This window comes from Gambusia affinis, linkage group LG24 (assembly GCF_019740435.1).
Source record: "Gambusia affinis linkage group LG24, SWU_Gaff_1.0, whole genome shotgun sequence".
Taxonomy (NCBI): Eukaryota; Metazoa; Chordata; class Actinopteri; order Cyprinodontiformes; family Poeciliidae; genus Gambusia; species Gambusia affinis.
Window position 1 is genome coordinate 9,051,122 of NC_057891.1, and position 24,298 is coordinate 9,075,419.

Sequence of the window (24,298 nt, forward strand, 5' to 3'; positions counted from 1 at the left end):
TCAGAAGTCTGACTTTTTATTCTTGATATTTTTCTAGAATTCTGTCATTAATCTGAAATTTTTAAATCTTTTTTTGTTCTCCACTGAATCTCAGAATTATGTTAATCTCTGAATTCTAACTTTTTCTCTCAGAATTCTAGTTTTGGTCTCAGCAAGATTGGAGACTTTGAGAGAAATTAAAGCGTCATGTGTCTTTGCATAGCCAAAGTGATTTTCCTGTTATTATGATTATTTCTATGTCACAAAAGCTGTACTGTTATTTAACTGTCAATGTAAATGTATGAGCCGACAGCATGCGAGATGCAAATCATTGAAACGACATAAACTCTCTGTAGCTGCAGCGAACTGCATGATGGGACCGGCAGAAATGGTGAGTTTACTAACAATCTTTTTCACACGAGCTGTAAATACATTCCTGTGATTATTTTTGTTTACTTCTGCCATCGGGCTAAATCTGACTTACGTTTGTGTCAAAACAAAACGGAGGATGGTGGGTTGTGTAACGGAGACATAATTTGAAAAACAAACATGGAGAATTGGAGCCAAGAAAGAAACTGACATATTTATTTGTCTGTTTATTTATTTTTTTAAATGATTAAAAAGAAGGCAGCATCCAACACCACTACTTATTCTGTTTGGTCATAGGCTGCTGATCTTCTACATGATATTTAAAAATATACTTGAATGTATAGCCTTTGTCAGCTGTTATAAATGCGCAGAAATATTAATTCATATTGCTTTGCACTGAAACGGTGCATGTGTCAAACATTGCGTTGTGTTTTATATACTGCAGCACAGAGACAATCTAGTATTTGGTGGGTTATGTAATTATTCAAACTTGAATGTCCATGTCTGGTATAATTTATGTCACTTGTGGAAATAAAACGAGCAAACATGGCAACTGTAACGAGTTCACTGAAATGATTCATTTAAAAAAAAATTTAAAGCTTGTAAACATTTCTCAATATCGTCATGGAGACCACATGGTTAAGAGCAGCAGAGGCTCTGCTCAGGTGGGATCCTACATGCTGTTACGAGACACAAGTCACTATTTTTGCTTTTTGAAAAATATCCAATTTAATATATTTTCATATTCCATAAATATTTCTTAAATAGTTATAACTGTTACTTTTTGTAAGTTAAACTGGACCAGCAAGGTTGAAAACCGCACTAGAACGCCCCCTGGTGGATATTGTTGTTTTGGTGACGCTAAAAGAGAAAATAGATCCAAGATGGTGGAACGCAACACCGAACAGACGAGATTTGTTCGTAAGTATTGGTTAATTGACAAACCTATTAAAAAAACAATTATTTTTTTGCTTTATGTAACCATGGTGTAAATAATTGTACACTAAAGTAATTTATGAAAATGCATTTTTATTTTAGCTCGCAGCAAGTATGGCTAATTTGCAATGTTCGTTTGCTAATGCTAAGCCTTGTATGCTACAGTCAGTCTGGCTGTCTAGCTGCTGAAAAATCGAAAACTCAGGACGAGGACAGCACAATAAACATCAATTTAATGAAACATTGTACACTTGTAATGTTACACTACTTTATATACATTTAAAACTGTGTTTTATAACAAAAAATTTGTTACCCCATAACAATCCAAACCTAAATGAAAACATTTATGCGACGGAAAAAAATAAATGAAACATCGTCACGAACAGGATTCGAACCTGTGCGGGGAAACCCCATTGGATTTCGAGTCCAACGCCTTAACCTCTCGGCCACCGTGACTACGCATGCCCTAATACGTCATCACGTCAGCATATAAACGTTTACGCACCGCAGGTGTAAAAGCGATGAGTAAGTGATGTTGAATGGTAAAAATTATTTATTTTACTATTTGTGCATCGTTTTGTAAGTGTATACTGTTAGACCATACGCTGATGGACACAATTACTGTTAGACCAGATATAACACGAGTTGCAATGTCTTTGTTCCGTCTTGCCTCCTAGTTTTAACCGTTTTTTAAAAAAATATTTGCTTTTTTACACGTCACCCTACCTCGTTATTGCATGTCCTTCGCTACTTACTTTCTGGAACCTTCAAGGTTGGTCCGAAATTAGTTGCACTCTCCGTGGTGGTGCATTCAAAGGCATTTGGTGAAAGCTGTCACTAAACATTTGACAGCAAGCTAAACTCCAGAAATAGTTCACCATCCTTACTAAGTTATCAAAGCAAACATCTCTCTATTTTAGTACCACTAACTATAATTACTAATAACAAGGTGTAACTATTTTAAACTATACTTTGAAGGAAAAGTTATCATTCGTCACGAACGCCTCACAGCTGACGCTTCGAACAAATGTCATTTCTATTGGTCTATCAGTCTAAGCCCCGCCTCCTCCTGACGAGCATTAATAGCGCTTGAGCAAAGCAGGCGAGAATAGCATTACAGCAGCGAAAATGATCAACTGGAAGGTAAATATTGTAAAAACGCGTTAATTCTAATCATGATATTTATATTTGATTAATAGCTGAGTAGGTTAGCTTCCTTTAAAGCTACCAGTGAATTGCATTGCTTTTTAAATTGTTGCTAAACACAATGCTAATGTTTTCTAAGCTAACCAAACAGAAGATGCCAGTATTAAATCTGATGCGCATTAGTCAGAATGCTACAGTATCAGATTTTGGGGTGAAGATCTGATTGCTTGTGGCTGTGTAGAATGTACGGGCTGTAGCTTTTAATACACATGGTCTGGAGTGCAGCTGCTTCTCTCTCTCATGCAGCCTCACCTCTCAAATTAACTTCCTCCTGCAGCCGACAGCTGTTGCAGGAGAGGGAGGAGGAGACGTTTCTCCTGCTCCCCTGATTATTCCAGAGATTTCTCCTACATCACAGTATTTAAAAATCCACCAGAAACCTAAAATTACTTCCTCGATCTTCTCTCCAGGCCCTGGACAACATCCCCCTCCTCTTCTACATCCTTGCCCTGAAGACGCTGCTGCTGTGCTTGGCCTTCGCCGGGGTCAAGATTTACCAGAGCAGGAAAGTTGAGGAGGCCCTGAAGAAGGAGCAGGCCGAGAGGAGGACGAGGCTGGCCCAGCAGCCGCAGGAACTCATCGACAACCTGAAGGAGGACTGAGGAAGTCCAGAGGAGCAGGTGCTGCTTTTACTCAAACGAGCCCACGAATTTTCAGCCAGTTTGAACGAATGTACAGAAATCTTTTCTCTTCCTGATCAGGAGGAGCTCCTCCCAAGAAGTCGAAGATGCAGACGGAAAGAGGAGAATCTGGAGATTCGCTCTTCGGCACTGGGATGTTGACGTCACGAGTTTTACTCCATATTGACTGTCTGTTTTTTTTTTAAATGCATATAGAAGAAAGGAAAACAGAATCTTTTCAGACATGAAAAAACTCATGGTCTGAGCTGAGCTTTGTCTACATGTGTGGCTGAGTTTTCACTGCCTGAAATATTTTTGTAACTATATTAAATAGTTTGCTGACATCAGTGTATTTGAGTAAGTTTTTTTTTTCTTTACTAATTAAGAAAAACAATTTATGGTAATATACTTTTAAAGAAAACCTTAGCTCTCAAAATGTGCTATTACTGTATAATATGCCCTTGTTTTTTTTATTCATTATTACTGATCTGTGTTTAAAATCACAATGTCTTGATTGTGCCGATTTGATATTAATGTATTAAAGGAAAAGACATGCCTTGAGCTATTAGTTCATGTATTTTTGGTGACCATTCTTGCCCAAACTAAAGATTAACAGCAGTTTTGAGTATATTTGTATAGAGGAAATAACTTTTGTAATTACTTGTTTGAGAAAAAAATCAAATAAAAATCCATCATGGCTCAAAGTAAAGTGAGTTAAAAGCATTTGTAAAATTACTATTATTATTATTTTTTTTAAGAACATTCTTGTGTGTGAATAGAAGTCGACTGGATCATGAAAGTAATTGTTTGAAATGCATCACTTTGTGTAAAAGAGTTTGAGTTTTGGAAGATATTCAGTGAAACTTAAACGTAAACATGCGGCAATAGTTGGTTTTTTTTTTAACCTTTCTCAAACAGCAGAGGGCGCTGCTGCATTCATATTCACTCAATGGGTGTAAAAGCAGGCTAACAAGCAAAGAAATGTGACGCTAAGTTTTTCAAAATCTTCGTTTTGTTTTCTTGTGTTTTCATTTCGGGCTAATGCTCTCATTTACATTGTATTTAAACCCTTGTTTCCTGTTTTATTTTGACGGTGCTGCTTTCCTTCCTCTTTCAGTGTCACACCAGATTCCGTTTTGTAATCAACCCTCCTTCAGCCTCTTGACTTCATTCGCTCTTGAGTATTTAATTTTCTGATTCGTTTTAATGTGTAAGTATTTCTGCTCATTTATTTAAAAATAACTGAGTCCTGCATCCTGCCACTTTCGGGTCCCTCATTCATCCTGCCCTGTATTTCCTTTCAGATGATCTGTCTATAATCTTAGCACTTCTATATATTATAACTAAATGGATTTAGATAGTAGGTCAGGCATTTGATAATATGAATTATCAAACTCCTCACAGGTTCTTCGAGATATATTATTGGATCATTTACTGATTTTACTCCAGCAACGCATTTTAAAACAAACGAGACGTTTTACTGCAAATGAACGTCCATGTCTAAAACGCTGCTATATAAAAGACAAAGGCTAGATTTGCACTTCTTTTTTTTTTTGATATCTTTGTCTTTTCAAAACTGTTATTTTTAACAACTCTTTCACCTCCATTTTGAAGGTTTTTATATGTCAAACAAAAAAGACCTAGACAATTTATAAGAGCAAAACATTTAAAAAACAGTCATTTCAGATTGTAAGCAATATGTTTATTTGGATTGAGACAGCTACAAGAAACATGCCAAAGCCAAAACATAAGATGGTAATAAAGCTCAAGAGAAAAGGCTCTCTGGAAGTTCAGACACAGTTGCATGTAGGGAAACAGATGACAATGTAAACAGAAGTAGCTTCAGATTCTACCAGGATAAACATGAGCGTCAAATTTTTATATATGCCAGGAATTATCTGATGTATTAAAAGACTTTTAGGCAAGTCTTTTAACACTTACATAGTTCACAACTTGACCATTTGCACATTGAAGGGTAACTTGACCTTTTGTATGTGCATTACCTTCATAGACACAATTTGCACGTGTTATTATGCGTGTACAGTCAACAACTGGAAATGTGGCAAGAGCCTGGTTCACATTTTGACAGGCGGCATTGACGGCAACGAGAGAAGCCACAATGAAGGTTTCAGCATGTTTGCATCCCCCCCCAATATTGACTTGTGCCATTTTTTCATTACATTGCTGGTTGGTCATGGCATCGACGCGTGTCAGTCCATCGCAGAGCTCGACAGCAGAGAGCAGCATCAGCAGGAAGCCAGCAACCTGGATCTTCATGATTACTGGTGGAGAGAGAGAAAAACAAAGGTGATCAACATTTACCTGTTAAAAATGGCTAGCAGTGTAATTTGTCAAGGATTAAATGGAAAAAATCCCAATGAAGTTACATACCAGATGTTATTTTTCCCTTTCAGCTGATTCCTTCGGTAGACTTGTCTGTCTGAAGCACAGAATGCTGAAGATCTTCAGTGGAGGAAAGTCTCTGAAGCTGCAGTCTACCTGATCTGGGCTTGTTATATAGGATCCAGGTGAGACCAGTTTATCCAATTTGAATAAAGATAAACCCATATCTGAACAGAAATCAGTAAAAAAAAAAGAAAAAAAAAGCATATTTTAAGATGGAAATCTGGATTATGCAAAACCTTTAAGGTCGGGGAAATTCCCAGAAAGCTCCTTTTATTGTTGTTGCACACAGGGAGCCAGGATCCTCTCTTTAACTGGAGCTGTTCTTCACCAAATGAGGCCTGAAATGCAGAGATCTTCACTGAAGGTACAGTTACAATTTATTCCACAATTGCAGGTAAAAATATGAAAAAGAAGCTCTTAGGATTAGGAATAGGATTCTTACTGTAGTATCAGGTCAATTAAAGAAGCATCATTTTAAATTTGTAAATCTGAGAAAAGAAGAAAAAAATCAACAGTTAGGTAGTTGCTACTATTTTTTATTTTATTTGAAGAAACAAATTGTTTTAAGTGTTTGCTGTTAATGGATAACTTCATCAAACGCCGCATCATGTTCTAATATAGCAAGAATAAATTCTTTGGTTTGATGTTTGTGTTGGTGAAGTAAGAACATTAAGTTTTATACGTTGTGGCAATGGGAATTTAGAGAACGCTTCCTTCACATTTAAGAAAAGCTGAAGTAGAAGTGAAAGGAGGGAAACCGTTTCACAAATTCATTCAAATCCAATTTGTTTTATCTTAAAGATTGTAGAACTGCTTTGAATAAAGGAGGATTCTGAGCCTGTCAGCAGATCCAATTGAACCAGATATTTGCATATATTGTATGAAAAGACACGCAGCATTTTCATTTTATGTTGGTTAGGATTAAAGGAAGTGATGCTCGTTTGAAAAATGCTAGAAATTGAGAAATCTCCATCAGGTTGTCAGGTTTTTGTTTTCACATCTTCAGATGGATAACGGGATGAAATATGAGAATCATGATTTCAAAACTGATGAGCAGCTTATAAGATCTGAAGACGGAACAATCAAATCGAGTTGCTAGAAACAACAAAGTTTAGGTGGAAGACTAAACCCGTCTCAAGTCTTTTCCATTTTCTTCTGGCTGTTTATTATAATCCAGGATTCTGTGTAATATTGACATTTTTGTTTTCTGAAACACTATTTTTAGTAGCATGAAATTCATGATCTACAACATAAGCACAACACAGCAGTAGGTTCATTATAATGACTTTATTCTGTTTACACTTTGAGGAAAAGACTTATTTGATCAGCAGTTTTTCATACGCCAAAAGAATGAAAGAGATAGTTGTTTCTTAAAATCCCTCAAAAGATGTATACATCTATAATTTTAAAAAGTTGCTCTAAAAAGGTTAGCATCTTGTTGTAAAGCATTTTCCTCACCACAAGGTTTAGAAGTGATCTCCTGCGTAGTGCACAGGTAAACCATCTAGGCAACTCACAACAATCACTCTGTTATTCAGACGTTTTCCATTGTATTCACATTTGGGTTTCCTGACTTGTTTCTTGGACGTACAAACCACAACTCTGAACTTCTTTTTGCTCTCTGTGTAATGACTAGCGTCATTATAGACCCTTTGACCCCTACAGACAGACTGGACTTCCTTGGGATCCGCGAGAATGAACGTGTTCGTCTTCTTTTTCCGTTTCATCACTGCCGTGCATTTTTTTGCCGTCATGTTTGTCTATGTGCTGCTTTCTGAACTTCGTGCCTTTTATTGTTGTTGCACACAGGGAGCCAGGATCCTCTCTGTAACTGGAGCTGTTCTTCACCAAATGAGGCCTGACATGCAGAGATCTTCACTGAAGGTACAGTTATAATTTATTCCACAATTGCAGGTAAAAATATGAAGCTCTTAGGATTAGGATTAGGATTCTTACTGTAGTATCAGGTCAATTAAAGAAGCATCATTTTAAATTTATAAATCTGAGAAGAAAAAAAATCAACAGTTAGGTAGTTGCTGCTACTATTTTAAATTTTTTATTTGAAGAAACAAATTGTTTTAAGTGTTTGCTCTCAATGAATAACTTCAAAAAATGTCACATCATGTTCCAATATAGCAAGAATTGATTTTTTTGTTTGATGTTTGTGTTGGTGAAGTAAGAACATTAAGTTTTATACGTTGTGGCAATGGGAATTTAGAGAACGCTTCAGTCACATTTAAGAAAAGCTGAAGTAGAAGTGAAAGGAGGGAAACCGTTTCACAAATTCATTCAAATACAATTTGTTTTATCTTAAAGATTGTAGATCTGCTTTGAATGAAGGAGGATTCTGAGCCTGTCAGCAGATCCAATAGAAGCCAGATATTTGCATATATTGTATGAAAAGACACGCAGCATTTTCACTTTATGTTGGTTAGGATTAAAGGAAGTGATGCTCATTTGAAAAATGCTAGAAATTGCGAAATCTCCATCAGGTTGTCAGGTTTTTGTTTTCACATCTTCAGATGGATAACTGGATGAAATATGAGAATCATGATTCCAAAACTGATGAGCAGCTTATAAGATCTGAAGACAGAACTATCAAATCGAGTTGCTAGAAATAACAAAGTTTAAATTTTTGTTTTCTGAAGCACTATTTTTAGTAGCATGAAATTCATGATCTACAACATAAGCACAACACAGCAGTAGGTTCATTATAATGACTTTATTGTGTTTACACTTTGAGGAAAAGACTTATTTGGTGGAGTGTTTTTATGCACCAAAAAAAGATATAGTTGTTTCTTAAAATCCGTCAAAAGATGTATACATCTATAATTTTAAAAAGTTGCTCAGAAAAGATTAGCATCTTGTTTTAAAGCATTTTCCTCACCATAAGGTTTAGATGTGATCTCTTACGTAGTGCACAGGTAAATCACCTAGGCAACTCACAACAATCACTCTGTTATTCAGACGTTTTCCATTGTATTCACATTTGGGTTTCCTGGCTTGTTTCTTGGCCGTACAAACCACAACTCTGAACTTCTTTTTGCTCTCTGTGTAATGACTAGTGTCATTATAGACCCCTTGACCCCTACAGACAGACTGGACTTCCTTGGCATCTGCGAGAATGAACGTGTTCTTATCCTTGCAGACGTTGTTGTCGTCGTAGATCTTCTTCCGTTTCATCTCTGCCGTGCATTTTTTTGCCGTCATCTGTTTGTCCACGTGCTGCCTTCTGAACTTTTCGTAGCGTGCGTGCGGGCTGCTTTCCGGGTCCGGGCTGCTGGTTGTGTTTACAAACTCGGAGGCGGTGGCCTGCAGGGGGAGCAAGCAGGCAAGCAGGCAGAACAGCAGGGCCTTCATGATTCTAAAAGAAGAAGAATATGGAATAATTTCAGAGAACGTTCTCCCACATATTTAGCTTAGCTCAAAGACGAGGGATTCAAAACATGGACGAAGTTGCCTCTTTTAAGAAAATTTTTAGGTCTGCCGTGTTTCATGTTCGAAAAATACTGCTTTTTATTATAAAAATGTAGAAAACGTTTGACTTAATCATAATTTCTGATTGATTTTAGCAAATAAGAACAATGTTACCTGGTCCAAAATGAGTGAAGCACTTTTTCCGGATGAACAAGAGGCAAAAAGAGAATGAATTCTTCTTCCTTTTTAGTTGTCAAAGTGAGGTGTGTGACAACAAGCTAATGCTTCAAAGTGCGTCTCCTGTAGAGGAGGAGTTTCATAGAATGTTTCTATTTTAAGAAACATTCTTATGTTGCTAAATACGCAATTAATTTATTTTATCCCGCCATGATCAATATTTATAATGCAATAATCCGCATAAGAACACGCAATTGGCTGCATAGAAAATGGCTCATAACAGGCAGGACCACCAGCTAAAAATATTTTTACTGAATCAAATCAGCGAGTCGAGTTATGAGAACACAAAACGAGAGTCTCTTTGAAAAGGAAGACAGATGAGATTTCAAAGAAATTAAGCTTGTAGGAAAAATTGACTGGAGTTGCATCTGTATATTGGACACAATATAAATACTAAAAAACGAGTCTCAACTGATATGTAGCGGTGAACTTTATCATGAGCAGCATGGATGGAGGATTTTCACTGAAAGGACCACAGAAACCACACCTGAAGCAGCAGTCACACATGCATGACCTGCATAGACTGAGCAGAGACACTGAATGTTGCATTTACCTGCAGCGAAATCTTAAGCATAGCTGTCGGTGTTGTTATTTTTAATAGCAAAACACTGTTTTTGCAAAAACATTAGGTGTAACCGATGGTCTCGACGACAGAAATAAATCTATTGTTGCCTGTTGGACTTACGTCCTGCGTCTTAAGGAATACCTTTCACCTTCAAAACAAGAAGAAAAACTGTAGTAGAGCTGTTAGTTTATTAGTTGAACTATTATAAAACGGTTTGTAATTACCTCTTCACGCGCCTCAGACTTTCTCATTAGATGATAAAACGGACCGATCTGGAGAATGTCACTCTGAACTTTTCTCCACCAGCACCTGCAGCTACAGAGGTTTGTTGTAGTCACCAATAACTATCTTTCCGACCATTGTGACCACAACACCACCCCTTTACAAGAACTGAACCTTCAGGTCTCATCTAGTAAATTCGTAGCCCACTATCTGAAAACTGGGCCGCTTATTGTTGTATTAGATCAACTGGAATCCTCTGAAGGGATAAGATGCTTAAAATCTGTAAAGTTTATGTTCAAAAAGCATTTGAGCATTTAATGTTCTCTCCAAAAGGTGCGTATTCATAAAGGGTTTCAAGTAATATTATTGACTGAAATTATGGTGCAAATTTTATGAAAGGATGCCCTATCATGAGGAAAGGAAGAGGCAAAGAAAGGCAGTAAATTTGACATGTTTTGCATTCGAGATGACTAGTTTTTAAATGTTTATGGCCGTCACAAACGTATTCTGATTTAAAACCTATGTTAATATTTTAAGGTTACATATTTATGTTGAATAGTTTCACTTAATAGAAGAGCTCTCCATCATGTTTGTTGGTTCAACTTGAATCCCGAGGAACTTTACGTGCATCTTGACGTCGCGACCACAAAATGTGGGCTTTTACGAGCAATTTGTGTTGCTGAGCGCATTGGGAGGAAGAACAGGACAGTCGGTATGATCAGATCAGATAGCGGTTTTCTTCTAATGCTCTTCTTCTAATTTTCAACCACTCGCGATGCACACAGATTCCTGCTTTGCCTTTGTATCACTTACAAAAGACTCCATAGTCTGAACTGTAAAGAAAAAAACAAGTCGTTCAAGTGAACAATAAGGCGTTGTTGTATTTTCCTTTAATGTTGACAGAATTGGCGCGGCTCTTTTTTTTTCTTAAGCATTTGGAGGATAGAACAAATTACTATGGTGGTAAGTGGACAGTTTGTTGAAGATCGTAACTGTAATGGGCCGGGTTTCTGGCAACTTGCATCACAGCCTTACCCAGTCAACTGTGTTGCTGTTTGGTGCCAACAATATTTCAAAGTTGCATCCAATTTTTCTCACTGCCTTTGAAAATTATAATGTGTATGTTGTCCAGAATAGAGCATATTAATCTGGGTTTTCAATGTTTTTTTTCTCCTCATGTAATTAGGAGAAGTACCACAAAAAGATAATTGCTGTTACTTTTTTATTGTTTTCGTTCAATTATTTTTCTCTCCACAGAAGCCGCACCCGACGAGGCATTCAGTTTCGGCTCCGGTGCCGCACCGGAAGAGGACGTCGGTTGAGATAATGCTGTCATCAGCAAATCCTTCTTCATACTCTGCTCTGAACTTTTTATGTACATCAAAAATAAATTAACATCAGTTCTGCTTTTTTTGTCTGTTGTGTTTTTTTTAGCCATCTGCTCCAACCCCCAGTCGGTCTTCGCCACTTGTATTGAACCGGGTTCTGCTGGAGGTTTCTTCCTGTTTAAGGGGAGTTTTTCCATTCCACTGTCACCACTTTCAAGATGGACCACTTTAGTCAACAACTCAATGAAAGTGTTGTTCTGCTGTTGCTACATGCTGATCCAGGAGTGGATGATGAAAATTAATCACTCAATACCATCTGCCAAATTAACCTTACTGTACTGTTTGATAACTAGAATCAATAGGAATGTATCTATGATACATAGCAATGAATGATTGATGTACTTTTTGTGTTGCAGATGCTGCCATATGGGCCATATGCAATTGCAATTTCTTTTTATAAGCAGAACGAACAATGTAAACCATGCAACTAGCAATGTTCAGCTAAAATCAGAGTCTGCAGCCTGAGAGAATAAGGTGGTGCCTTAAAATATTTCAGAAGAGATGAAGATGTAAAGGGTGGGTCAGTGACATAAAGCAATTCTAAAAATTGGGTCCTCAGTAATTACAATACTAATAACCCTGGATGCAAAAAAAGTAAATGTGATGTGAAACTTTACGTAAACATACAAAACATTTTTACTTGTTGTTAAAAGCCATAAAACATTACAGGCAGGTATAAAATGAAATGATGGTAGTGAAGCACATTCATCAAACGTGTGGTATTTGTAGTATCTGGAGCTAAAGCTGTCACTGATTTGGTTGTATAGTCAATGTGCTATTGAAAAACCTACTTTGTGTTTCTAGAAATTGAAGTGCCAAGGCTGCCAGAGTCTTGGTTGGCACAATGGATAAAGACTTAGCGGTACTTGTAGAAGTTCTGATGAGAGCAGTTGTCGTGTGCTCATATGGCACACCGGGTGAAGACCGTGCCTCGGTTCCGGTGGTATCTGGTTTAAGACCAGGTCAAGGTACGGTTTTAAAAATGTCGAGGGGAGTTTTTCCATTCAACTGTCACCACTTTCAAGATGGACCACTTTAGTCAACAACTCAATGAAAGTGTTGTTCTGCTGTTGCTACATGCTGATCCAGGAGGAGTGAATGATGAAAATTAATCACTCAATACCATCTGCAATTGCAATTTCTTTTTGTAAGCAGAACGAACAATGTGAAACGTGCCTATGTTCAGCTAAAATCAGCTAAAATATGTCACATGACTGCATGGCTTCTACAAGTATCCCAACAACTGTCTAACATTTATAAAACCATGCCTCTAGCTGGTCTTGAACCAGCCACCACCAGAACCAAGGCACATTCTTCATCCAGTGTGCCACACAAGCACACAATAATGATTTTAGTCGGAACTTCTACAAGTACCGCAACAACTGTCTAACATTTTTAAAACCATGCCTCAAGCTTCATCCAGTGTGCCACACAAGCACACATCTGACTGGCTGGTGGACACCAGACTGGCTGTTGAGCATGTATGACCTAGCCTTACTCATTCAATAAGATGAGGAATCCAGCTGATGAGGATTTTCATTAATTAAAATAAATATGCAAAGTTTTATATCCCTACAAAATAAATTGAAGGATAAAGAAAGTTGCATACAGAGATGATTTTATTGTAAGACTGAGACACTAACCAACATTTTTATATAAAGTATGATGCACTATACAGAAAGTGAAAAGAACCAGCATAAGTTACAAACTTTGGTACATTTTGGTTAATCAGACAGATTGTATATTCAGTAAGGGACATTTATCTTAATGTGATAATTGATGAAAACTGGCATTTATAGTTAAATAAATGTCCCTACTGGTTTTCAGTGACTGGTTTGTGGTCTTTCAAAGAGTAATCAAAGACAACAATAGAAGAATGACTGATTTAAAAATGTTAATATTTATTATCTGCTTGGCAGAAATCTTGCTTCTCAACCAATTAGAACAGAGGCAGCACCTACTATCTGTAGTTGCATGGAGACCTATCTGCATAAAGAAGGATAAAAACAATACACTTAGGGCCTGAACATAAAAGATCCCAAATAAAGAGCATTAACTTGCTTTTGCAAAGGAAATTGCATATGCATATGTTGCAGGTGATCTACAAAGATTGTGTGCACAATTGATTGTAGGCGCAAAGGTGGTGTAGACCATCCTATTTAAATGAAGATTCTGCATATCCTGATGGAGAGTGGCATTATGGACAGTGTAGAACAAGAGTGGCCATAAAAGTAATATGAAGTTAAAAACCATGGAGTTATAAGAATAACAACAACACAGGCCTATTAATAATAATAATAATAATAATAATAATAATAATAATAATAAAAACTTCATTAAGATAAGTAACAAGACAACAGTGAAAACATTTCAAAATCCATCATGATTAAAGCTGTAGACATGTGTATTTATTTACCTAGGCCAACTCAATCAATTCTATTCAACAGTTTGCACATAGTGGAATTGATGCAGGATGAGGTAATCCTGCAGCTCCAAATTGGCATTTCTGGATGACATTTATCTATATTTCACACTAAATATATAAATTTAAGTATTTTATATAAAAGAGGTGTTGAATGGATAGGACAAGTCATCTGGAATATAAATAAAAATACAAGATTACTTATGTCCCCCAGGTTTTATGATCTGTTTTCTGCATTAACCTGGAAAGATCTTACCAATTTATGCCAGTTCTCACAACAATATCAGAGTGGAGGCTTAGTCATAGACTCAATGTCAGTGCCCAATGTGGGAGCACAGTCTTCAAGAATAATCATTTCCCAAGTCTGTCTCTTGCCACACTGACAGCAGACATGTCAGTTGCACTTCCCTTTCAAACATGCTAAATATAGATCCCAGAACAAATCCCCAATCTGCTATTGTTTCAATAAATCACTTTGTGGGTGGTAAATCAACAGATTTTCAAAACCTCTGCCCAATCCTTTGCACATTATGACGCTCTGAATATGTTCTGCATACTCATGAAGGCACGCATGCTAAATAGTAATTTTGCTGACACAATCTAAATTGTACCTGTAGCTCAGGTGTGTGTGCCCACAAGTTTGGATCTGTTAAAAATTCAGGCCCCAAGTTAGTTTTAAAACAGAAAATATAAAGGTAAGTTTGGAAATATTTTGCTAATTTGTCTCTTACTAAATAACATCAGCAATGCAATAGATACTTCAAGGTCCAGGAAGTACTGTGCTGTGCATTTCAGACTTGTGTAGTACTAGTGAATTCTGCAGCAGTATACAAAGGCATGCTTTCTTTTTTTGTGCAAAATGTAATGAAGAAAACATCATGTAAACCTAATCTTGGTGGATTATGTTTACATAAACTGTTCTTGAATTTATAAAGATGATCTGACTAGAACACCAGTCTGAGGAACAACGGAACAGAGTAATTAGTGGTTACAAACACAAGGTCTAGATACATTCTCCAATAGAAAAACAAATAAAAGTGAAATGAGAGTGCAAAACTGGTAAAGAGCAAGAAGGCATTTGAATGCCCTTTTTACTCAGACCCTATTAAATCTATCATACCCCTTAAACTTTTGCTTCCAGCTCCCACATGTCAGTGTTTAGTAGAATAATCTTTTGTAGCAACTACAGCTGAATGTTTTTCATAATAAGCTCCTTGCAGCTTTGCTCATGAAGTTTTTCCCCATTTGATATTTGGATGCACTTTGAGAAAACAATTCTAACCAGGAGTCTCGAACTACAGTCCTCCGACTCAGGTTCATGTCTTCTTTAACCTCAAATAGGTTTAGCTTCATTCATCATCTCATCAACTCTACTCCAGCAACATTGAACCTGCTGAAGAAAGCAACACTTTTGCACCCCAAACTTCAACTCCCCCATCTCCAGTTTGTGACAGTAACATTAGGCCTCTTGGAATCAAGCGACACATTCTACATTTAACATGGTACAAATCAATTACATTGTCGGTCAATGTATTAACACTGGGTAGGGTCAATGTGTGGAGAAAAGATTGGAAAAATAAATTCCATTTTACTTGCATTTAAACAACATGGATTTCACCTGGGGTTCCCCAAACACCATTCCGTTTTATCACAACTTCTTGGTGCCGCACCAAACCATGCTTTTAGGTTTGTCACTGTTGGACAAACAATAAACTTAATTGAGTTTTAATGGCTTTGAATGTCAGAAAAATGCATAAATACATCTTCACATGAACAAAGTGTCACAAAGTAATTGTTTTATACATTTTCAACAACAAAGGGAAAAGACAGAAACTTTATGAGAAGGAAAAACAAAGCTAAAATGATGAAGAACCATCTTAAGCTGCAATAGAAGCTATTTTAGTGTAACTGGCCCTCATAAACTTTTGATGAGACCATGGTGAATTCAATGACTGTTGGATCCTCAGGCTGTGTCCCATAGAACTCCACGGTGAAGTGCTATGATGTCACTGCATTTGCTATGAAACTGCAAATGTGGTGACAAGGTCATGACTTCTGACTTATCAGTTTGCTGAAGTTGCAAGTAGACAAGTGAAAATGTTCAGTTCTAGAGTGTATTCATAAACATGATTGTCCTCTGGCATTTGAGCCTCGTCAACGTGTCTAATTAAATTGTATTTTTCTCCGAAAGAGGAAAGGGTAAGGGTTATTAGTGTGAGGAGCAAAGTTCGTTTGCTCTGCGCAAGCGAACTTTCCCCACTGAGGGACAAGTGCTTCAGCAACCACCACCAATATGCAGAGGGACTTTCTGAAAGACTTTGTCTGATTGAGGGTCAGTTCCTTCTCTCTATGGAAACGAGGGACACAGCAAAGCGGTAAGCTCCAAATAATGTTACAATGACAACAACGCTTATTTTAGACATGACTTTTGTGTGTTGATAATGATGTCTCGATTAGTCATTGTGCCTTCTGGCTCTGTTAGCACTGTGTGTTAGCATCTAGCTGTCTTCTTCAGGATATAACTGTACTGCATGTTTGGGATTTGGCTCTGTTTTGGCCGTTTTTTGTCTTGGGGAACACATGATCCTGTTAGCTAACCCATTAATTATGTCAAACATTTGTTTACTTCATCCATATTGTGATGACATTAAAATTTTAATAGGTATAATGACATGCATGGACTCTATGGTTAAATGACCCTCCATATTGTAGGTAGTCGGAATGGATGGAGAGGGTGGAAATAGAGAATAAAACCATTGCAATGTATTCGTAACTTGGGAATAAAAAGTTTCTCTGTTGGTGGATGACTGGTATCAAACTACAAAAAGGGCAGAATGGGGTGGAGTGGAACACAGGATGCCCTGGAAGGGGAAGGGCATGAAATGTCTCATTCACATTGTAAAACCCAGCAAAACAGTTGCTCTAAAACCTGCTTCAGAACAGGGTCTGTGGAGCTACAATAGTGAGGAATTCAGACCAAAGCCTGCAATTCTACTTTAGAAGAGAATGATTTAGATGTGAAAAAGAAGAGTTTAAAATGATATATCCACTTTAAAGGTTTCTGTTTGTGGATGATTTTCTCCACAAATTGAATGATGACCTTCAAATGCACTTTTGCTCATATAGGAATTAAATACGTTTTGCTTCTTCTCACAACATGGCTGTGACAGAATGAAATAAAACAATAACATTTTCTAAAACTACAAAATAAAATACTACTGTTGATCACAGTGCAAATCAAACTTTCAAAAAAAAAATTATTCCACATTTATGAGCAGCTATTGTCTGTAGCTCTGAGCAAATTACATGGTTGAAAATATAGACAACCGTGTACCAGATGGTGATAAACTGATACTTTGTGCATCAGTTAATCAATGCTTTTGATGTCTGTCTCTAACTGTAGCTTATTTTCCTGTTAAAGAAAAGGGATTGCCTTTGGAAGAAAGGCAATCCCAGCATTGACTCTGATGAGGATCCAGTTACTTACAGTTAATTATAGTGTGTATTGCACAATGAAGGATGTATGAAGACAGATGGAATTTGAATTTTTGTCATGTCATGATCTAAAACCTCCTTCCCATTCAATTTAAAAACTAATGTTCACTTCAACCAATTAACACAATTATATAGTGATGAATTATTTTGAAGGCTAAGGCTGGTTACATTCAGATCCCTCCGGGAAAGAAAATCCCATATTGTCATGGAAAATACTGAAATTTAATCCAAAATCGACTGTTAGCTTCTAGGTTCAAGTAGAAATTCCCACAAACGTTTGAGATACAGCATTAACAACTCTAAATGCTTTCAAAATCGACACATGCAGTTTCTAAATTGGGAAGCTCCAAATAATTGCTGTACTTGGATCTGCTTTTGCTGGACATTCTTGTATTTCAACAATTCATTCAAACTAAAAAAAAACTAACTCCATTAGCTTAGCTTTTGAAACAAAAAACTTACTTCCCTTATGTAATGTGTAAAAACAGGTGTCTGAATGGTCAGTGCTGGGCAGCGCTGATGTCAGTCCTGAAGGCAGTGTAGGGCTTCATTTGTCTAGTGTTACAAGTGAAAGCGTGCAAAATAGAGGAGTGCATCGTAAAGCATTTACCTTTTCAGTGGAGTCATTTCAAAAGGTCAGTCTTGATTTAAAATATCTGAGGCAAAGTGATTTTCAGGCTGAGTAGTGACACAGTCTATTCTAATCGGTCTTTCTCTTTTTTGACTGAGGTCTTGGACTGGATGTTACCTACCAACCAATCACTGAACATTGGCAGACGGTGCTTTTTAAAATGCTTTAAAACTGGGTCATTAGGTTTTTGCCAATTAAGGCTTTTAAGTCACCCTTTGAGTAAAAAACTGTTTTGAGTACACTGAAGGCTGATGAAAGGGCAATGTCTTTTCTTCTAATACGGCCTCCTCTCTTTACCAACAGCAGGTTCAAAAGTGCTGTAGAAAACTGGGCCAGTCGACAAAGACAGCGTCTCATTCTAGCCCAAAGGTGCTGGTCTCTTCCACAGCAGTCAGCAGCTTCTCATACAACATGGAGAAGGACTGGTATGGTGGCAGGTCCAATCGATTGAAACATGTGTGAGCTCTGAGGAAGAAACCACAGACGGCACAGTTAGAGATTAAAACTAGACCAATTACCTTTGGCAGAAGGTGATTTAATGCCTGCTCATACAAATTGATGTCTATTAACCAAAAGCTCCACCTTGACACTTCGTCCCCCAGCTGGGCTCCCACCACACAGATCGCTTTACCAATAGCATATCAATGTCATTATAGTCAGAGGATGTTTTATTTTTTCCGTATTAACAATATTTAGAACTTAATTTTTATTAACTTAACTTCATTAAGTTGTTCAGATTCTTTTAACAACTTATGAATCTATTGATCAAACAATTTTGATCAATAGATTTTCAGGTTTTCTAGAAGGAATTCAGAGTTTATTCAACACTACAGGGATCACCAGTAGTGAAGGTGATTCACTACTGGGATCATCTTCACTCCAAGTAAAGACGCATAGTCTTAATTATGTTATGTAGTCTTAACCATTAATGTTGTGTGTTAAGACATAAGAACTTTTGTTTGTCATTATGTTTCTAGAACATAACAAAATAAGAGTGGTACATCAGTGATAAATAGATAAATAAATAAAGTCTTAATCAGCCATTAGGGTGCAGCAAATGGGTGTGAGTTGGTCTGCAGGGGTAGACGATGGATAGATAAAGTCCTCAAGATTCAAGTCCTTAAAGAACTCTTTGAAGACTTGAAATTACAAGTTACAACAACATTTAATTTCCCTCTGGAATCAATAAGGCATTTTTGAATTTGATCCGACAGAGTTTGTGTTTAGGTCTTTTTTTTTTGTAACTGAATCAAGAAACATAATTCCACATGATGTCTACATGTTATGGTTGTCCAACTCAAGCAATAACAACTGAACTACTTCCTTCCGCTGCTATTGTTTTTTCTTAATTAAAGCACTGTATCCCTTTTTGTGTATCAAGTATACATTTAGGATTTAGTGCATTATATTGACAACAGCTAAAACCAATGATAGTCATTGTTAGTCAGCAGCTTTTGACCCCCAGCAGAGAGATGGGGGTGGGATCTTGAGCAGGTGATGTCGCACTGCAAGGGTCCATACATAGAACCAAGCTGGTTTAGATACTCAAACTGATTATCATAAATGTATTCAACCTGTTCCTTCCATTTTTATTATTTATCTACCAAGTCATTCATTTTTAATTTAGTGTCATTTAGTTTCTGTAAAATGGGTTTGGACAATAAACCAGATGTATATACATGTTGTGACAGACATATCAGTTATACATACATCTGATGAAATTGTCAGTAATTTCACCGAATTCCAATCTAGCATTGCACCTCATTCTGGGGGATGTAGGCAGAGGAAAGACTTCAGCCACTAAACATATCACAGGCAGCTAAACTAGGTGAGTGGCATCTGTAACTCACTCAATCTTTGATTACCAAGCAACAACCCTGTTGAGTAACTTTTACAGCAACAGTCTAAGATTTCCTCGCTGTGCTTCAAAACTGCTTAAATGTAAAAGTGAAAGCTGTGAATAAAACAAGAAATGTCACACTACCAATTTAGCAGTATTTCCAGATATTTAAAACTTAAAACTAATTAATAATTATCCATATCAACCAATACATAGTGCTGATATTTTGATACATTTTTAAGCCGTATTGTCCAGCCATACTGTGAACATTGTAGATGTCCCTATAAGAGCAAAAGGAGCAGTATAAATATGATTGGATTTGAGTTTTTTAATTATTCTTAAAGAACCATTGAACGTTAAGAATTGCAACTCTAATTCTCAAGGTGTCTTTTGTATTTCAAACACCTGCTAAAATTGATGGACGGGCTAAAGAGATGATTCGACTATCTGAATCAGGTGTCTTAGATCTGAGGACTAAATTTTCTCAGCCCTAATTAAACTGGATTAAAGTGTCATTCAGATCAGGCACCTGGGCAGTGAGGTGATCTTTCCCCACTTCTCCACACAGAACCTGCGAGGTCCATTGCTGCCACGCAGTGACGCGAAGCCCTCGTATGGAATGCTTGACGTTCCTGTCACAAACTCAATAGATGGAGACAACGAGGGACCAGAATTAGTGTGGAAAACAAATACATTTCAGCTAAAGTCTCTTTATTTATTATTTCGTCTGAAGAGTGAATCTCATTATAAATCCATTGCACATTACTCAATGATTTTGGATTACAGTCAAACTTCAGATTATCAGAAAATCTGAATCTTAAAATAGAAAGATCTGTTGGTGCATATTTCTTATACAGTATGTCCAAAATACGTCACTCCATGAACATTAAAAATAGACGTTCTTTACTTTTTGAATGAAATTATCTATATAAATAATTCTACTATGCTAATATTTAGCTTGGCATCTGCTACATTCCCATGTACAAACTAGCCTACCTGCAAGAGTCGTAATCTCTGCTCATTGTTGAACCTCTCCACTGCAGCCCAGAACCACCGGATCACAATATGGTTGTCATGGTAACCTGAAAAGGACACATACATATATCATATCAAAGTTCCATGCCTTTCAGTACCCAAGACTTCCCAGTTGTTCTCACTAAGAACAACTGGGATGCAAAACTACAAATATGGTTCAGTGTATACAGGCACAGTGAAACATATGGTTCCATATGTTGGCATTACATATACAACCAGAAAAAGGCAGAAACTGACAGATGGAGCTGAAAGAAAGGAAGGAGACAAAATAAAGAGGAAACACACAAGGAAGGAGTGAAAAAAGACAGAACAGCTGAAGATGGATCATCAATGGAACTAAATTTTCTTCAACTCAATCATAGCAAAACTCAAGTCATATTATTTGGTCAAAACCTTCACACTAAACATCCAGACTCGATACTTTGTTCTTTAGCTCCGTTTTATCGGATTTCAGCCAGGAATCTTGATTTGATCTTTGATAGATGTTTAAAATTTGACAAACAAGTTAGTTCTGTTGTTAAATCAAGATTCTATCATTTGCGGATTATAACAAAGGTTAAATCAGATATTTTTAAAGGATTTTGAAGGAATTATTCATGCCTTCATTACATATAGATTGGATTATTGTAATTTTTATGTAAAGGCATGAATAAATCACTGATACAGCGAGTTCAAGTGATCCAGAGTGTAGCAGCTCGGCTTCTTCCAGGCACCCAGAAGCCTGACCATACAAGTCCAATATTGGCCTCCTTAAACTGGTTTCCTGTTTCATATCAAATAGATTTTAAGATTCTTTTAACAACTTATAAAGTTTTAAACGGGTTAGCCATTCCTTTTTTTCAGGATTTTTTGAAACTTCATTCTTCATTTAAGATCAAACAATTAGCTGCTACTGAAAGTCCCTCGGACTCGCCTTAAGAGAAAAGAAAATTGGCCCTTCTATGTTGCGGCTCCTATTCTGTGGAATAATCTACCTATCCACATTAGATCTGCCCACAGCCCGATCATTTTAAATCGCTTCTTAAAACTCATTTTTATACTTTGTTATTTAATTGAGACCTGATAGTGTAGTTTTTTAAGTAAGAAAATATACAAGAAAGGAAGGACACAAGGAATAAAGGAGAGAAGGAAGAATAGGAAACAAAGTCTGTACATTTCCATACTGTAATTTCTCATTATTTGATCCAGAACTGGAAAAAACTTAAATCTAAATCCATAATCTTCCAGACTGTATTTCAACTAGAAGGAGGATCAGGCACTGTTATTTCTAAGAAAACATTCAACATTTTTTCAGAGATTACTTTATTAATCCCTGTGTACCTCCTCTGTATTCAGTATTGCTCCTCCAGTCTGATAAGTCAATCTCAGCAGTGCCAGCAATGACCAGCTCTAGCTCCCTGGCATCAAACACAGACACCAACCTCGCATCCACCACCTGAAGAAAAACATTTATTATAAAGGTAATAAATGTCCTGCAAGATTGAAATGGGCCTAACAAACCGTTTTGTTTTTACAAAGCCGACACAACCCCACCTCATAAAAACCTCTGACCAGGCTTTCAGTCTGCTGGACGACTCCTCGCTCTATCCTCCACTTCACCATCCGCTCAATGTACTCTTTCTTGTTCTTCTCTGAGACAGGGATGTTCCCTCCACCAGGTTTCAGCTCGCGTTCTGTGATCTACAAAAAGCATGTTTAGCTCAAAGCTAAATCAGTGTTTGAGTCTGAAAGTTAGATGTAATAATGTTTTAGCCACTTTCTAAAGCAGAATCCACAACCTCAGTGGAGCTGGGTTTGAGAACAAAGGGTACACTGATGAATCGGCCCCCATTTCCTTAATTTTGGGAGATCAGCAATTGACCGTTGCTTTCAACCGGAATTGGCAGGTTCGGCTTTTTAAAGATAAAAAGTCGGCATTCAGCCAGAAAACTGCACCCCAATTGGAAGCATCAGCATTAAAGTTAAGATGGGAGAAGACAAGAGCATTCACTGAATTTTCTCATTGAATTTTCACCCTGAAAGGTTACATGTGACTTACACTCCAGTGTGTCTCATATGTTGTTTTTCTTTCCATTTTTTGACTAATACGACTTATACTATGGAACAATATATTTTTCATCAGCTCAAACACTAAATATATCTTAATATGCATTACTGCACATAGCGGAAACAGTCTTAGCAAAACTGCAGAAGCTACCGTTTCATCTCTTGTCTTGAGGGTAAAGCCAATCATCACCAAGGAAAGTGAATGGCAGTCTTGGATTGGCAGCTTTGCAAACACCATCCAGCAGTTTGACAAGAAGCATTGCACCTAGGTACTTTGACTTTCAAGCTACATTTTCTTTTGAACATCTAGTAAATAATCTAAAAACAGCTAATTTGTAGTCTGCAAATAATATGGAGTCACATTACACAGAAAAACCCCCCACTTATGACAGGGTGCTGTGATGTTACAGGGGTAAAGCACAGTCCTTACATGGACGTCACAGTTTCCAGACCTGATGATCTTTGCCGTATATCTTCCCCTTCTCTTATTACCTACTTTTTTGTCTAACTGCTTGCAAATAAAAGTTATCTGAGCCAAAGAAAAAAAAACAAACATAAAAAAGGTATATTCGTGACCAAAAACCTTATTTCAGTATTTTCTAATTGATCACTTGTTAACAAGATAGCAGTAAGCATTTAAATATGTAGGTAATATCAGAGTCTGACCTGTCCAAACACTTCCTCATTGACAGTAAAGGTGAGGTCAAGCATGTCTTCTATATCATTGTCCTTCATCCACTGGAGAGACTGGTGGAACTCCTCATCCAGATATTCCAGGTCACTCAGATCGCAGGGACTAACGGATGGAAAAGGCAAACAATGAATGACTGCACTTGTGTGAGTTTTTGGGGCTTCCAGTGAGCGTAGCCTTTCAATAAACAAAAAAAAAAAATGTAAACAATTAAAATGCATATTGGTGAATGCTTTTTTTTTTATCTTCATGGTTAATTCTGGGTAAACATACATGCGCAGAAGGCCTTTATAGAAGGGTCTGGTGAAGAAGGCATCCAGTAGATACTGATGGATCAGAGCCAGACCCAGAATGCGGCCACTGAAACGGAACCTGAGGCACACAAACAAATGGATATTCGGCCTTGTGACTGTAGTGAACACAAACCTGTGGGATATTCTTGATAATCTTGGTCTAATTCAGTGCTTCTCAATTCCAGTACTCAGGCCCCCCTGCTCTGCATGTTTTAGATGTGCCCCTATTTCAGAGCAGCTGATCCAAATGATTGCATTACCTGTTCTGCAGGCATCAAGTACTGGAGAAGCCTGTTAATCACTCATAGATTCAATCCAGGTGTGTAGCACCAGGGAAACAACAAAAACATGCAGGGCGGGGGGGCCTGAGGACCGGAATTGAGAAGCGCTGGTCTAATTCAACACATTAACCAAGCTACACGCAATAGAGATCACACACTGGATCTAACTGTCTGTGTGAATATTTCCAATGTCTCTGTTACTGATGTTGCACTGTCTGA

The 24,298-nt window shown here is 37.2% G+C and overlaps 3 protein-coding genes and 1 non-coding gene across 8 annotated transcripts in view; 1 reads left to right on the forward strand and 3 right to left on the reverse strand.

Moving 5' to 3' along the window:
* Positions 1–1,658: 1,658 nt before the first annotated feature.
* Positions 1,659–1,740, reverse strand: trnas-cga. Its single transcript has one exon. It is a non-coding gene; the product is annotated as a tRNA-Ser (tRNA).
* Positions 1,741–2,324: 584 nt separating this feature from the next.
* LOC122826907 (small integral membrane protein 11A-like) lies at positions 2,325–11,363 on the forward strand. Of its 2 annotated transcripts, none has more exons than XM_044109276.1 (8): positions 2,325–2,427; positions 2,901–3,110; positions 3,192–4,320; positions 5,325–5,417; positions 5,525–5,638; positions 5,806–5,880; positions 7,326–7,400; positions 11,215–11,363. In XM_044109276.1, the coding sequence occupies exons 1-2, from the start codon at positions 2,413–2,415 to the stop codon at positions 3,090–3,092; spliced, it is 207 nt and encodes a 68-aa protein (XP_043965211.1). In that variant the 5' UTR covers positions 2,325–2,412; the 3' UTR covers positions 3,093–3,110; positions 3,192–4,320; positions 5,325–5,417; positions 5,525–5,638; positions 5,806–5,880; positions 7,326–7,400; positions 11,215–11,363. The 2 variants fall into 2 exon arrangements, with proteins under 2 accessions (XP_043965211.1, XP_043965212.1); XM_044109277.1 differs by having other exon boundaries at positions 3,195–4,320.
* Positions 8,306–11,180, reverse strand: rnasel3 (ribonuclease like 3). The gene is made up of 2 exons (XM_044109275.1): positions 9,960–11,180; positions 8,306–8,880 (listed from the first exon to the last, which is right to left on the reverse strand). The coding sequence occupies exon 2, from the start codon at positions 8,874–8,876 to the stop codon at positions 8,412–8,414; it is 465 nt and encodes a 154-aa protein (XP_043965210.1). The 5' UTR covers positions 8,877–8,880; positions 9,960–11,180; the 3' UTR covers positions 8,306–8,411.
* A 1,583-nt stretch (positions 11,364–12,946) lies between the features above and the next one.
* The window catches only part of LOC122826908 (E3 ubiquitin-protein ligase HECW2-like), a 51,072-nt gene continuing 39,720 nt past the window's right edge, over positions 12,947–24,298 (reverse strand). For all 4 annotated transcript variants that reach the window (XM_044109279.1, XM_044109278.1, XM_044109281.1 and 1 more), the window contains 7 exons: positions 23,779–23,877; positions 23,481–23,610; positions 22,302–22,448; positions 22,089–22,203; positions 20,730–20,815; positions 20,263–20,375; positions 12,947–18,358 (listed from right to left, as the gene is read on the reverse strand). In XM_044109279.1, coding sequence (XP_043965214.1) covers positions 18,247–18,358; positions 20,263–20,375; positions 20,730–20,815; positions 22,089–22,203; positions 22,302–22,448; positions 23,481–23,610; positions 23,779–23,877 — 802 coding nt within the window. In that variant the 3' untranslated portion in view covers positions 12,947–18,246. The remainder of the gene's footprint in view (positions 18,359–20,262; positions 20,376–20,729; positions 20,816–22,088; positions 22,204–22,301; positions 22,449–23,480; positions 23,611–23,778; positions 23,878–24,298) is intronic.

Coding starts and splice junctions, on each gene's coding strand:
- rnasel3 (XM_044109275.1), bottom strand. CDS start 8,876: ATGAAGGCCCTGCTGTTCTGCCTGCTTGCCTGCTTGCTCCCCCTGCAG.